Source organism: Cololabis saira, chromosome 5 (genome assembly GCF_033807715.1).
Source record: "Cololabis saira isolate AMF1-May2022 chromosome 5, fColSai1.1, whole genome shotgun sequence".
In the NCBI taxonomy this organism is placed as follows: Eukaryota; Metazoa; Chordata; class Actinopteri; order Beloniformes; family Belonidae; genus Cololabis; species Cololabis saira.
This window is the reverse complement of record NC_084591.1, coordinates 37,755,064-37,770,570: the sequence shown is the minus strand read 5'-3', so window position 1 is coordinate 37,770,570 and position 15,507 is coordinate 37,755,064. Positions and strand designations below refer to the sequence as shown.

Sequence of the window (15,507 nt, the reverse complement as noted above, 5' to 3'; positions counted from 1 at the left end):
TTACAACAAAGTGCATCGCCTTAATTTGTGTACCGTTTCCATTCTCAGAGATGCCGTCCTCTGAGAGATTTTGAATTACATCAGTCCTCTTAGTTGTTCATGCAAAGAAAACTCTTTTTATATTTGAGACAACATTACTTTACTGTCCTTATTTTATACAGTATAGCATAGTAATACCAATCACTACTTAACTGCTATTTCTTCCCAAGATAACCTTCACATTTTACAGATGTCAGAGTCAAAACTATTTTTTTTTAGCTTGTAATTCCACAGTTTATCAACTTTTAGGGAATTATTCCATTCTTTGTTGGAGTCTCTAAAATACTAATGCTGTACTTAGATACGTCTTCAGCAAAATACAAACCGACCTGCTCAGTAAATCACTCTAATATTTTACACACCTGACCTCTTATACAGTTACTTACTCCTCTTATAGATACATGAAATACACCAGTCTTTTCAGAGCAACAAAAGAGGAAAATTGAGACCAATCAAAGACGTACCTGCATTCAATTTTCACAGCTGCAGGAGTCAAACGGACGAATTATCCTTTTTCTCTGAGAATGGAGGAGGAGGAGGAAAGACTTCAAACCCAGAGATGCAGAGTGAAACGGAGCGGTATGTACCAGCTGCTGCCCTATAGTTCTTAAGTCTGACCAGGCTTCATATTAAAAAAAAACAAAAAAAAAACTGAAAAAAACTACAGTGCAGGTGTGTGAGAGCGGGATAACAGAGAGGGCGGGGCATAAGTGTGTATGTGTGCGAGAGAGAATTATGTATTGGGGTGAATGTGTTCTTTTCTGTCCATTCAGGTCTCATGGGAGCTGTGATCCTTATTCCTGACGCCCCACCTCTCAAGACCTCTGTGCCATCGCTACAGGTCACCCTCACTGGGCCACTGATGTATATTCATTAGTGTAGTGACAAGGCTTTTCAAAAGCTCGTTAGCATACTGAGACTTCAGCAGTAGAGGACATCTACATTCAGAGTGGATAGCTGTGTGTGTGCATGTGTTTGTGTGCGGATGCATCAGTACATCTGATGGTAGCTGTAGAACTGTCTCATGCTGTCTATGTATAGATGATGTTGCCTGATTTAGAAACTTAGGATGAGGTTTCTGCAGCAACACAGAGATCAAGTTCTGGCCCCACCCCGTTCACCTTGAGGCTCCAGTGTTACTGTACAGGAGGGATGAGACAAAGGGAAAAAGAAAGCCTGGAGAGGATGGGCTTGGGAATATAGAGCTAAATATTATATAGGTTTGGGACATTTATCAACAATGCAGACTCTGCTTTTCTTTGGTTGAGATTAACGTTTAATATAAATAGCTCAAACTTACAAAAGTGCAATATTACATTATATCATGACAGGTTTCCATAGCATATTCACGTTGTTACTGTAAGTCTTGGGAATTTTGATGTAGCTAATTATATTTTGATTACAGAGGAAGAAGAAAGGCCAAAGACAATGTTCTTCTTCCCTTCCAAGCAGGAAAACGATCAAAGAATTGGAATGTTAAAATTTCCTTTTGTAATAAGTCACGACATTGTGGCAATAAACATGAAAAACAACACGATAACGCTGGAAGCAATGAATATGCTCTATGAAATCCAGAAATATTATGACAATTTATTTAATTATTTACACCTGAGCTTTACAGGGAGCTGTTATGTTGCACTGTACTAAATACAAGTGCAATGAAACATAAATGTAAATATCCAAATGTACCCACACATGTGCAGCGAGCTTATATTCAATTTATAATATCTGTGTAACACTTAAAGCCTGGAAAGTTAAAAATGTGTGCAGTTTATGAGCACTTGTGGTAAAGGACTTACCTGTCATGCCGCTAGGGGGCGGTGTGGTGTTCTGAGCTGGAGTTGTTCACCAACAAAGAAGTCTTGTTACCAGGCGACACAAGACAACGCTGCTGCTGGACTCTGCAGCTTATGGTTGCAATCGAAGTGAGTTCTCTTAATGTTGTCTTAATGAACATTATTTATTTGTTATTTATGCGGCCTGTAATTTGTTAGCGTTGTCAAAAGGGGGGTTTTCTTAAGCCTTACGCTGATGAAGTCCAGGTGTTTGGAGCTAGCTTGCAGAGGTAACATGGCGTTATCCTGGTTATATTGCACTAAAATTAACTTATTAATTCAATGTATTTAAGTATGTTTTAACGTATTTTAATGACGTGATGAAAAAAAAGAGTGGAGCTGCAGGAGACGATGACAATCAACACTAATACAAGCAGCAGTCATTGCTTTTATTTGCTAAAACCCAGAGGCTTTTATTTAGTTTTTATCAAAACTGAACCACAGCATCCTCTAAATATAATAAAGACGATATGTTAATTATCGCTGCTTTGACAGTTGTCTCCATCTTTTCTTTTCTTTTAAGCTTATGACAAAAAAAAAAAACCAGAGCGAATTTTGTCCTTTTCCGGGGATTACACTTTTTATGTATAAATATTAACGAATGATTAGAGTATATACTTAGAAAGCAGCTGCATTACACAAATAATGTGTAGTTTAAAAACAGTTGGAGGTGGAGGATTGCATGGAGGTAAAAGGATTCCTTTACCTCCACGCAACTAAAAATCCCCACAGAGCAGTCTCCCAAACGTATCATCATCATCATCATCATCATTATCATTATTATCATCATCATCATCATCATCATCATCATCATCATCATCATATTAGTATCTAACGAAGCAGTTTACAAACCTGCATTACAGTCCTAATATTTAGTAATTTAACAGACTTTACCATAAATCAGCTCTTAAGCCTAATTACCATGGTTACCACATTGTTCAGACAGGATCTGCTGTGCAGGATGTTTATTTTTTGTAAAATCTGTTTTCAGGTATTTCTTGCACCCAGTCTTTGTCTGTTCCAATTTATAAACAACTTCAGACTGTACACCACACAAATGGGGCATACCCTTTTACTCTTACATATTCTTTTGACTTTTGACTGATCTACTGATGTTACTCAGTGTTTTTAAATACCTTTAGCATCCCTAACCAGATTTATTCCTTAACCCACACACTCATCCACACAGTTTTGTGTCACAGCAAGGCTCTGAACCTGACAACAGATATACTCACAGCCAGCAGCCAACCTTATCATGGTGTGTGAGCACAATCCCAGTCCAGTCAAAAATAATGAACTGTCATAATTATCCTAGAAATATGGATGCTAATGTGCACTCTCCGTGAGATGTTAAATCTAAACAGTGACTTGCAAAGATGACATTTGTCCCAAAAAACAAAAATCAAGGCTTTAGACAGTTGAACCTCTGCCTCTTGTTAATTTCAGGGTGTGTGCTTTCCAAGGTGTGAAGATGCTGCCATTAGAGCACCACCACCTCAAACATGTCCTACAGACAGTGTCTGCCCTGGAGACAGCCATCCTTCGCAGTTTTGGCCCCGAAGGAGGACAGGTGCTGTTCACCAGAGACACAGGACGGGCGATGTTAAGTCGCAGTGGGACTCGCATTCTCACAGCACTACATCTGGAGAATCCGCTGGCCAGGTCAGCACAAAGAAATTCCCTTTCCCTATTTTTCTCTTTTTGTGTAATGAGAACTCTTATATCTTGTGATTTCCTCCCGCATTCTAGGATGGTGGTTGAGTGTGTTTGGAAGCACAGCACGGTAGCAGGCGATGGATCCAAGACCTTTATACTCCTGCTGGCGTCATTGCTGCGAATGATTCATACAACAGCGAGCAAGGAGCTCAATGTGTCTCGCTCTTATACCACACAAACCGCAGAGGCTGCCACTGCCAGCTGCTTGGCTGAAAAACTGTTAGCATTTGCATTGACAGAATTGGATGAGCTTATTGCTGCAAATGTTGTGCCGTATGGATTTTGTATTTCGTTGAAGGATTTCACTGACCGAACACATTTGCTATCCCCCTCAAGCAATGAGCATTGCCAAAAACTTCTATCATCATTTTTTCATACACGTATCGATTATGCGCACTGTGACTTTATCAGTGACCTCATGTGTGAACTGCTAAATCACTGGAGGGTTAAAAACAACGGACCCTGTATTTGGCTTCAGTTTTTAAATAATAACTTCCCATCACTGCACACACCTGTGTCTGGCTTCCCTATCACCTCCTCACGACTGATTGAGGGCCAGGTAATCCACAGAGACTTTGCTACGCCATGTCCCCAAATCAAGAAGCAGCCAGTTAAAGCTGTAATTTTCACAGGCTACTTACAACCAAAATTGCTCAATCCAGAAGAGGTGCTTCAATTGGGTTGTGGAGACGGAGTGACGGAGGACAGAAGTATTGTGCACTTTAGTGCTCGGATGGAAAGGTCACTAGAGGGCATTCTTGCAAAGCTGCAGAGTTTCGGTGTCTCTGTGCTTCTGTCTGCAGTGAAACAGTCTGCAGCTGCCCTGGCTTTAGCCACACATGCAGAGATGTGCCTTGTGGAGTGTGTTAATGAAGAAGAGCTTTCTCTCTTTGCCGAGTTAAGTGGAGCTACACCTATTTCAGAGTGCTCGGTGATACAACCAAAGCATGTTGCTACGCTGACTTTTTGTCAACCAATACTGCTTGGAGCTCAAAGGTATGGAAGCATATATGTATTTCTTAATACTTATGTGCTAAATCACACATATATGTGTAGGGATTAGGCTGTGGATCCATCCACAGGGCTGTGATTACTTAAAAATATATATTCTTTGGGGAGGGAGTTACCTAGGTTGACTGACAGCTTATTTTTCCTCTTTGCAGGTATGTCCATGTGGGTTTCTACAATTCAGAAGATAATGCCATGGTTAAACCCTGTGGTCTGGTGATTTGTGCCCCAGGGGAAGGACAGACAGACCAGTATGTCTGTGCATTTCAAGATGCCGTTCGCATGCTCCTTACAATCTGGGAACCTGTGCATAAGAATGAGACAGAATCAAAGAGAGATTTGCAAGCACACAACTGTGCCCCTAAAGTACATAAGGACAGTCTGAGTGAAAGCACCACAGCCAAACCTTCTAGTATGCATCACCTTCAGAAGTCTGTTATAGAGCCAGGTTTTGTGATACCTGCAGGTGGGACATTTGAGTTCCTCTTGCACCATGCTCTTTTACAACATGGCCGCAGTTGCTCACCTTCAAATCACACCAACGCAGGTGTCCCTGTTTCCCAGCTCTTGGCCCATTCCCTCTTGAGCATACCTCGCCGGATTTACTCTCACAGCCCGAAACTTTTCCTTCAGACTCAAACCAGAGTCCTAAGTTTCACTACACAACATTTCCACCCTTTCATCCCTGTATTGGAACAAGGACACAATGCACAAAGCCCAGTACAGACCGAAAGCCCTCGAGAGGATGACAAAGAAAGCTGGCATTGTTGCAGAAAGACTGACTTGTCATCAAAAGTTTTCATGTTGGACCTAGGCCTTGAATCCGTCTCCTGTAAATACAAACTTCTTTTGGCTGTGATGCAATGTGCTGCAACCATCCTCCGGGTGGACATGAGGCTGCACACACACACTGCTTTACATACACAATCACGCAGACTCACAAATACTTCCTGGAACATCACAGAAGACGAGGCCGAAGACTAAGATTGTGCTCCACTAAGATGAAATCGATTTATATATTTTTCTTTCACCACTAAGGAACCATCCAAATAATTCATTTTCACTTCAATGCACATTGATACAGGAATATTTCAATGTATTTGTATTTTTTTGTGTTTTGCATCTTTGCAAAGAGAAATTCTATTTGCTGACAATATTATGGTTTAGTTGACGTATGAATTAAATTTTGAGGTTTTGCACCACCTGGCCCTAAATTAAGGCAAGACTTTGGCGGTGACAGTAAGCCACGAAAAATGTAAAATAACTCCCTATGTGCCATTATTAAATGATTTAGCCTTTGCCAGTGAGTAAATGCTGATGTTTGTGTCCTCTTTTCAAACGGGTTGATATTATTATTTTCTATTCTTACTTCCTTATCTTTGTTTTCCTGCCTTCTTCCCTTTGCCACCACGGTTATATTCAAAGCATAAACACATAACAACATGGATACTTTGCATAACAAATATTCACACTCCTTTTTCTAATCAACGTTATCTGCATTTGCGAGGGCAACACCCAGCTGTCTACAACCAAATCACAGTCTACTTCCCTGTGCTGTAATCAGAAGATCACAGGCGCTATCTTCACCATGAGTCATTTCGACAACTAGACACTCCACTATCTATAAACTGTTCTGTTTACTTTAACCAGTGTGTCCTTAGTTTTGAACATAAGTGTTCCGTCAATTAATTGTGACAGAAGGACTGAGAAACAATGGCTTTGTTTATGCTCTTTGTGAGTCATAGTGGATGTTTGCTAATATCAAAAAGGAAAGGTTTTGAGGGGAGAGGGGGGTCTGGCTTTTCCATGGTGCAGTCGGAAACAGTTTGTTATCATTCTTGTTAAGGCACTCATACCCTTCTTAATCTTGCATGCCCCTTATAGTGCACGCTAAGTAGAGTCAAACAAATCATGAGTCATTTTTGGGATCTTGTTAATTACCAACTAACCTGAGAGCAGGTAAAGTTATAAATACAGCTACACAGCCAACTGAACTCTTGGAACGTCGGTATATGATTCCAGACCACAATTACAATAGCCTCAAACTCAGTTTATTATATTTGAGTTTATTTGGCTCTCGTTAACTTTGAGTTTGTGAAATATAGTGCACATACTGTAGCATAAATCCACCCATTCTGTCAAATGAAGAGGACAATAAAAAAATACATCATCATCAAACTGCATGTACCATATAAACACCAAACATTAAAAATCTTACAAATAGAAAAGAAACACTTTTTAAAAAATATGACAAAATAAAAAGGCGTGGCAACCAAGAACAATTAGGAGAAGCGGAAGAGACAGGAAAGAAAAATGTTATTATTCTGTTGGAAACAAGATGCTACTCAACACCAAGCTGGGTGAAATCACAGTTATTTTGTCGGTAATAGCTTGGTATTCAATTGGCTACTTGTACCATGATTGTGAGATAAAAGAATCTTAATCACTGATCACTGCTGTGTTGCGCTGAAATGGTGAAGTTTGCTGCTCTGTGGCCTTGGATCCAGACTGTGCGCTTGTGCTAGGAGGAAACCCAGCATGAGTTCAATAGAAATGTGATCAGCATACATTAGTACGTTCTTTTGTTTACATAATTATCAAGTGACAGACATAGATTTCTGTACCACAAAATGAAACATTTCTGTTCTACTCTTTCACTGAACCACAGATGATACCCATTGTATAGCTGGGCTTAATAATCACATCACATCTATGTCAGCAGCACAGTTAGAATTGATGTATTATACCCAAGTATAGCCAGAAATATCTGCAGACAGCCCAGATTATGTTATGCCCCCCTCAAACAAGCAGTGATCCTATTGGCAGTGGGAAGTCATTTGACTCTGGGAATGACATCATGCAACTTTTACAAGGACTTCAGGCAGCAGTCACACCACCTCCCGAGACATCCTGATTGCGCGGCACAGGAGAATGCTAAAGATCATCCCAAACACCTGGAAGAGAAGGGTAAATTACTTTTTCTTGAGCTACCTTGTATTTGCACAGTTTACCTCGCAAGCCAGCAGAAACTGAAATTCCACAAAATCCAATTGTAAACCAGTGTCACACTCACCATGATAATTCCAATGGTGATGCCCACTCCTCCGATGATGTGCAACTTAGAGTCGAACACATCATCAATGGCACGCGGACAGCCCTGCAACAAATAAGCATGGTTCCTTTAGCTTTCTTCACACTGCTGCCGCTGACTATGACTTGTAATATGGCACAATTATTCTAAAAGACACCCTGACACCCCAGTAAACCATTGTTGTCATAGTAACACTCCAAGGAGACTGAGGATATAAATCTCAGTGTTGAGCTCATATGACATCGGACCATCATAACTGTGCCTTACAGTAAATGACAAGCTGTCAAAGGAATGAAGCATGCCTGGCATGTCTTTCTGAGGTCATTTTGACACCTGTTGCAATAAAATACTGAGGCATTGGTTGTGTTTGCATTTAACCTATACACACATGGTGAGTTTGAGTACCTTAAGAATGAACTCTTCGAGTGGTTCTCCACGGGGACAAGTGTCTTTGGCAGCTGTCTCTTGTACCATACCATTTGGACCACAACATTTCAGCTGTAAATGTGTGAAACATAATTGAAGAGAACATGATTACTTGCAAAAGGAAAAAACAAACAAACGTGAGTTTATTGGCTTTTTAAAGGAATAAATTAACATATTTGCTCTGTATTTAGTCCTCAAAGTATCGCCTTCACCGTGAGGTTGTCAGGTAATTTGAAACAAAGACACATCTGTATGTGGGATATAGTCATCTCTTCCTGCTCTTTATGCAAAGCTAAACAAATTGCCTTACAGATGAAGCTCCATAGAACATACAGTAAAGACAGCACATAAAGGGTCAACGTTGTCATCCAACTCTCAAAATGGACAAGATAATCTCTTGAAAACATTTTATTCTCTATATATAGTCTTAAAGGAGCATGAGGCAGGATTTATGAAAAAAAATTCGTATACGTTTTAAGTTTTCTAGTAATAATGTCAGATGAAGCGTTCCAAACCAAAAAGAATGAGCCCTCTAGTGTATCTCTCCTTTGCCTTGAACAGGCTGTGTGCTGCAAAATGTGCTGCAATTCGGGCCCAAATTTCCAGCGCTGTCCTGCGGATGTGACGTCACATGACGCTGCATGCGCGTTCTCCCCGTTCTCCCGTGCCGGCTTCGCTGTTGGCTGCAGTACCCCCAACGGCCGTCGTAGCGCTAATGAGTCTCATTTCTTATCCTTGCCTCAAGCTCCTTTAACTATTATGACATTTATTTGTAAAGTTTTTTTTTTTTTTTTTTTTTTTTTTTTTTAAAGAAAAAAAAATCATCTTACCTAAGTTAGAAGAAATGTTGTAGCTTACCTCAGCTTGGATGACCCGCAGCGTCTCTTTGAGTCGCTCGTCTCCTGTTTTCTTATAGTCGTTGTAAGTCTGCATGTAGAATCTTGTGATGTCATCTACCACCTAAAACGTTACCAAAGCAGCACAAAAAGAATTGATTATACTAAATTTAAGCCTGAAAATAAAATATTGCACTATATTGCTTTTGGACATTTTTTTTATTTCCTCCTCCTTGTTTAATTTGTGTTTTGTTTCTGATTTTGACTCTTATTTTTTTCAAACTTGGTAGTTTTTCAGAGTAAAAAGTGTTTGTATCTTGTGCTATATTTTGTCAATGTGTGATAACTGTTCGGATACGATAGTATGTCCACTAATTGCCTTACCTTGGTTTGGTTTGAAAACCCCCAGATGCCAGCTGCTACTTCAACCGCTAATATGATTAGCAGAAAGAAGAAGAACTATACAGAGAAAGAGAAAACTGAATTTAAATGATTATTTGTCTGCTTGTGAGTCTGCCTTTTGTGTGCGTGTGTGAACAAGCAAGGTCAGATGAGTGTAGCAAACCCAGTTTTCATTGGCCCCTCCTCCAAAACGATTTAGTACAAGAAGATTATGGCTAGACGAAGCAGGTTGGAGGGGGGGCCAACACACTCTTTTGTGGCCTTGCCACAGTTCAGTTAAAACCATGGAAGATATCTCATATTTAACATACTGAGTACACAAGCCATGCATGCTAAAGTGGATTAACAATATCTTCTAAGTGAGATCCCTAAAGGCATTACAATCGTGTTATGTTAATTAGGGCATAATATGTAGAAAGTATGATGATAGGGTGTTTCTTAAAGAATAATTAATAGTACAGACCAGCCCCAGCATGCAGGGTGACTCCTGGATAGCCCCACAACATCCGAGAAAGCCCACCACCATCATAAGTGCTCCAGCTCCAATCAAGATGTATACGCCTACAGTACACACAGAAGAAAACACAGGCCGTATAATCCACATGTTCCTTTAATGATAATGGAGGACATGTCTGCTCATGAACTGACGGGATCTTACCTGTGTAAAACACTGGAGAGTCTGATCCTTCAAAAATGCTTTTGGTCTTTGGGTCCAATCTCAACCACAGGCCCACAGCGAATACAGCAGTACCTGCAAGCTTAGACACACAGAAACACTTTTTTCTTGTGCAGTACAGTGGTTCAGAAAATGTGCTTGCCAATCACTGAACACCAGTTGACGACATTGACAGCTATAAGCAGCTGCTCTCAAATCTACACTGACAGCTCCCATCTGGTATCTTTCTCATCAGCGCGGTCTCTTTCTGTTCAGCTTTCTATTGAGAAAAGTTTCCACAGAGTTCATAGTCAAGGTTTCAGTAACCCCGTATTCCCCATATATTCTTTGCTGGGTAGATTGCTATTCAGTTTTTTAGATACGTATGCTTGTGTCAAAGAAAAGTCTTGATACACTGCAAATGCATTACAATGAAAGCAGATTTCCAAATCCACTGAAAATCCCTTTTCAGTGGACAAATCCTTTGTCCGCATTCCACTTTAGTGTGCAACTCTGACACAGTTCCTTGAGAAAAAGTAGTAGATGCATAACACTGCAGGTGAAGGCCATACTTGCCATATTTACTATCCATCTCCTAGTCCGTGAAGCAAATATCTCTTTTTTTTTCAAGGTCATAAAAGTCTGCACACCAGCTAATATTGTGCAGTGTCTCTATACAGGCTATTGCACTTCTTTTCAGTGTCGACATGGTGCATATTTAACTTTGAGAGGCTTGCTTAAAGGTGGCTGTTTTATTCAGAGTGTGGAAGTGACACCGTGTGAGTTTTCCATGTCTGAGCCTTGTTGATGTTTTGCTCTGTGACTACTTTCTGTTCCCCTTTATGCTACATCGCCCATGAAAGCACCTAACTCACAATGCTGCCAAGTTAGTATACACTTAAGGAAATGCCCATTTATCTATTTCTTAGACATACCAAAGAAACAAATAAAGCTCAGAAGACAAAGCTAAAAATAATCATGAGATATTTCAGACACCTGATTCCACCAGCGCCAGCCATGCTGTTTCAGTTTACACCTTTCACCCTCTATTGCTGTTAACTTTCTTCCCAGGGAGAAACGAAAGCAGACAATGGTGGAATCCCGCCCTCAAACACCTCATTTTACAGTTAAGTACCGTAGTTGCAATAAGGGCGGTCCTATTTCACAAAACTTAACTGCTATCTACTGCTTTAGTTCTGAATGGTACCATAATAACTCACATGGTTTGTGAACCCTAAACACAAAAGTGCATGTGGGAAATATTTGTGTCAAGAGTCACAATATGTGTAACATGTGATTTATGTCTTTACTCCTGCAAAAAATCCACCTCAAATAGGAAACATCTTCACATACATGAGAGTGTGATGCTTGACCCTCTGTCAAAAGAGTTTGTCCCTCTCCCTTCTGGGCGGCGTTATAGGCTTCCCAAGGCCAATAGCAATAGGTATAAATTCTCTTTTATACCAACCGCTGTTAAAATGATCAACTCGCATAAATTTTAATATTTTTAATATATTTTTATCTTTCTGCCTGCACTGATGAAAGCTTTTACTTGCTTTTACTCATTTATTATGGTTACTATGTCACGTTTTAATGTTTTAATTGTTCTTTTGGTATGTCTGTGTTTGTATGATGATTGTTTTCCCAGACTGCTAAAAGAATTTCCCCTAGAGGGACAATAAAAATGACTCTGACTCTGACTCTGACTCTGAGCAGGATTTCCCATGTATCGATGACTATAATATGTCATCTCAAAAAGACTATTCAAATCCCTTTTAATATTTATCAACTTGTGTTTATTGTCAAATATTTTTGCATTTTCTACAAATTGTTACAGTTTTAGTCTGCAATTTGTTTTCTTGGATATTCACACTCAAATCCAAAGCATGGGAAAGCCGTGCCTGGCTGCTCTGTAATGTAAAGCTATTCTTAGCTCTATATATAGCTGCACAAATTAGACACGTTCATAAAAGGGCAAAACATTCATCTGAAACCACACATACATCCACATCACACACACATGAACACAGCATGACACACCCTGCAGGCTTAGTGGTACACAAATAGCCTACATGGGATACTCACAATGTAGGCTTTTTTTTTTTACACTCTTAGTCACATGTTGACATGATAAGCAACACTCCACGGACAAAAACTCTTGATTAATATGATAACAGTCACATTATCCGCCACAGTAAAGCCCCACCCCCCAGCCTTTGGTCTCTCATTGCTTTTATCAAAATGCCATGCGCGCAAACTCCAAAGTCTGCGCGTTGGATCTGGGTCACTTGGCCACTGGGGATTATTGTCCAGACCGACAAAACGTCGGGACACTTTTGTGTGTTTTGTTGTGGTCAGAGACATTTTAGTTTTAATCACCCGAATCGTAGTTTACAATACCGTATTATAGGTATTAGAGTCTGTATTAAGCGTTTTGACACGATTCTCCATCTGGGACACCGTGTGAATAAATTCATTATCACAACCTGCACTCACACGAGTATGTTAATACGATTAGACCACGAACGTGCGCGCACATACATATACATATGTACATGTATAATACAGACGGACTGCATATATGACAAATATATGACACATCTGTCGCCTCACACACTCACCCAGAACACCAAGTTGAAGGCAAACATCAGGTATTTGACGCACGTCTCTCCCCCTGACAATGCTGCCATGGTGGTACTTGAGTGGTAGATGTCACTTTTGTCGATATAAACTCTAATAAGAGTTCGGGGGAAAGGGAAGCACTTCTTGTGTCGACAAAAGTCCGTCTGCAGAACGAGGTTATGGTGCCGATCGACGCGCTGGCGCGATCACACGTCGTGCGGTGCGCGCTGGAGCGGTCCGCCCCCACACAGCAGCACGCTCTTTTCTCCTTCTCTTATGCCATTAACCTGCCATTTCTGATTTAAATCTTATTTTTGAATACAACATTTACTATTGCTATTGTAACCAATATATGACGGCACAGGTGTTTCGCGGATTCGCCTGTTCTGTGGGACTTTCCGGTAACGTTGGCATTTTGTAATAAGTTCTCAGGTTTCCTCTTTTTTCAAACTGTTGCCTTTAATAATAGGATTGAAAAAATCATCACATACATTGGCACAAAAGTGAACTAAACAGCATATTGCTGCGGGCTGTTATGTGTGTACATTGCTGCAGCACTCTGGCCAGTGCGATGACGTAATTCTCCCAGAATAACGCCTGAATTATGGTTCTGCGTTAAATCGACGCAGAGCCTACGTTGGAGGATACGGCGTAGTTACGCGGCGATGCGCACCGTACGGTGCGTGTCGCCGCGTAACCTACGCCGTAGGCCATGCGTTGGTGTAACGCAGAACCATAAATCAGCCTTAAGAAGAGCGCCTTCACGGTTATAATGCAGGCTACTGTAGTTACATGAATGAACACGCAGCACGAGCAGGCCGTGGATCTCAAAGACAGAGACCGTGGGCTCCATTAGCAGACTAGAAACACGGAAGCCCATCCGTTTACAGTTTGTAATATTATCTATGCTGCACTTTCTGCATTAAGCTTTCACTATCGTCTTGCTGTATACATTATAATCTAGTGCTTAGGTTATTTTATCCATTTAACATCTAACAAACGTTGTGCAATGCATATGTACTTCTTACAGTATGTGATACGTTAACTTTTGCAGGAGGTTAGTAATTACATAAATGACTTTGGCCCATCCATCTATAGACCTCTGGTTATCCAATTCTGTGTTGCTATGGCAGCAAACTTCCCATATCCCCCAGCAACCTCTTCCAGCTCTTCCAGGGAAATACCAAGGCGTTCCCAAAACAGCCAAGAGATACTATCTCTCCAGTGTGTCTTAGGTCTCCCCCTAGGCTTCCCCGGGTTGGGCATACCCAAAATATTTCCCCAGGGAGGCAGTGCCTCAACTGGGACCTTTCAGCCTACTTTGTTGAGGATGGTGCAGTCTTCTGTCACTTGAAAATTGGGTGTTTTGATTCCTTGTTTCCAATCCATTATGTCAAAGAGTCCTTTTGCAAGATATTGAATCCAACATTGTCTGATGCGATCATCGCTCTGTGATTGTGTGCATGATAGAATAAAGCACTGCATAGACTCAATAAAAAAAGAAATGTGTCTAGATGTTCATAGTCAGTGGAATATGAATGTGTGTGTAGATGGGTGTAACACCACTTTGAGTGGTCAACAAGACTGGAAAAGCGCTATATAAATACAGTCCATTTACTATTTTGACTACAGAAAACGACACAGTGCTCGTTGGAATCCCATCAGTTTATTTCTGATCAACTATTTGAGTGGATTAAAAAAAAGAGCCATGGAAACAATACTAGCATTTATTATCAAAATCTTATTTTACATAAAGGTTATTGCTTGCTTCCTGTAGTGCTGCACTTTTGCCTTTTCTGGAATTGATAATAATATTCATCAAATTATCATTAAATTATATTCTGTGTACATTTTGTGTTTATTTGAATTTTGGTAATTTTTGTTCAGTTACAAAATGAGGAGCCTTATAAGGGTTAAAAAACAAGGTTTAAAATGTAGATATTAATTTATAATGAGTTAGGTTTTGTCATGAAGACCTTAAATAATAATACATTGAAAAAATATATGTAAAAAAAATAATAATGCATCAAAATCAATATTGCTGCCAATTATTGACACATCATGTATGTAAAGTTATGTAAACATACTGGCCTTTTAGGAGTTAAAAATATAACAAAAAATTATATGATGCATCAAATTCAAAACTTATTTTATGTAAGTTATTTTAGATTTTGTTTTTTAATGATAAATACAATTTGAGTTATGTAAACATACTGGCCTTCTAAGGGTTAAAAAAAGATTATATGATGAATATATTTCAAGATTAAGTACTTTTTTTAAAGACTGGCTTGTTTAAAATGGAAAAATATACATTTATAATATTTAACCGCAGATTTTTGGAAGGAGATGTTTTTGTCCTCAGGACAAGATGCATAGATTTTTTTTTTTTAAATATGACAAAAACAAATTTAAAACAATAATAAATGTTGGAAATCAACAATGCTGCCAATCATCCACCCATCTCAGAGCCCACAAATAATGTTGAGAAAATATTCCTTGAAATGTATTTTATGTAAATTATTTTCCATAAAATATTTTTGAAAAAATATTAATTAAATGCATACATTTTTTTCAAGGACCTCTTAAGGATTAAGAGCAATTGAAAAAATTGGAGATGTTAAAATTAATTTAGAGACGGATTCCCACCGTCATAAAGCCAGGAAATATGATCATGATGCACCAAAGTACCATAAAAAACTAAAGTAAAAAAATCTTCAGGTGAATTGTTGCTGCTTATAAAGGTCCCACAGCAGTCTAATTGATCTGAAAAAATAATTATGGCTATGAGGGTGAGCAGGATATTTCAAGCAACCAGCCTTTAGCAAAGTACTTCACCTGAGGGTCTTTTGAGCACTTGTTTCCACTAAGTGTATGGTT

At 39.5% G+C, this 15,507-nt stretch overlaps 2 protein-coding genes across 5 annotated transcripts; one reads left to right on the top strand and one right to left on the bottom strand.

Moving 5' to 3' along the window:
- The first annotated feature begins 1,910 nt into the window (after positions 1-1,910).
- On the top strand, positions 1,911-5,867 carry bbs10 (Bardet-Biedl syndrome 10). 4 transcript variants are annotated; one of them, XM_061721925.1, is made up of 4 exons: positions 1,911-1,964; positions 3,321-3,536; positions 3,624-4,586; positions 4,754-5,867. In XM_061721925.1, the coding sequence occupies exons 2-4, from the start codon at positions 3,346-3,348 to the stop codon at positions 5,580-5,582; spliced, it is 1,983 nt and encodes a 660-aa protein (XP_061577909.1). In that variant the 5' UTR covers positions 1,911-1,964; positions 3,321-3,345; the 3' UTR covers positions 5,583-5,867. The 4 variants fall into 4 exon arrangements, with proteins under 4 accessions (XP_061577909.1, XP_061577911.1, XP_061577908.1 ...); XM_061721927.1 differs by having other exon boundaries at positions 1,922-1,964; positions 3,338-3,536; XM_061721924.1 differs by lacking the exon at positions 1,911-1,964 and adding an exon at positions 2,072-2,104.
- Positions 5,868-6,633: 766 nt separating this feature from the next.
- On the bottom strand, positions 6,634-12,866 carry cd9a (CD9 molecule a). Its single transcript, XM_061721928.1, has 8 exons — positions 12,630-12,866; positions 10,012-10,111; positions 9,817-9,914; positions 9,336-9,410; positions 8,974-9,075; positions 8,095-8,187; positions 7,672-7,755; positions 6,634-7,552 (listed from the first exon to the last, which is right to left on the bottom strand). The coding sequence occupies exons 1-8, from the start codon at positions 12,696-12,698 to the stop codon at positions 7,487-7,489; spliced, it is 687 nt and encodes a 228-aa protein (XP_061577912.1). The 5' UTR covers positions 12,699-12,866; the 3' UTR covers positions 6,634-7,486.
- Between the last annotated feature and the right edge of the window lie 2,641 nt (positions 12,867-15,507).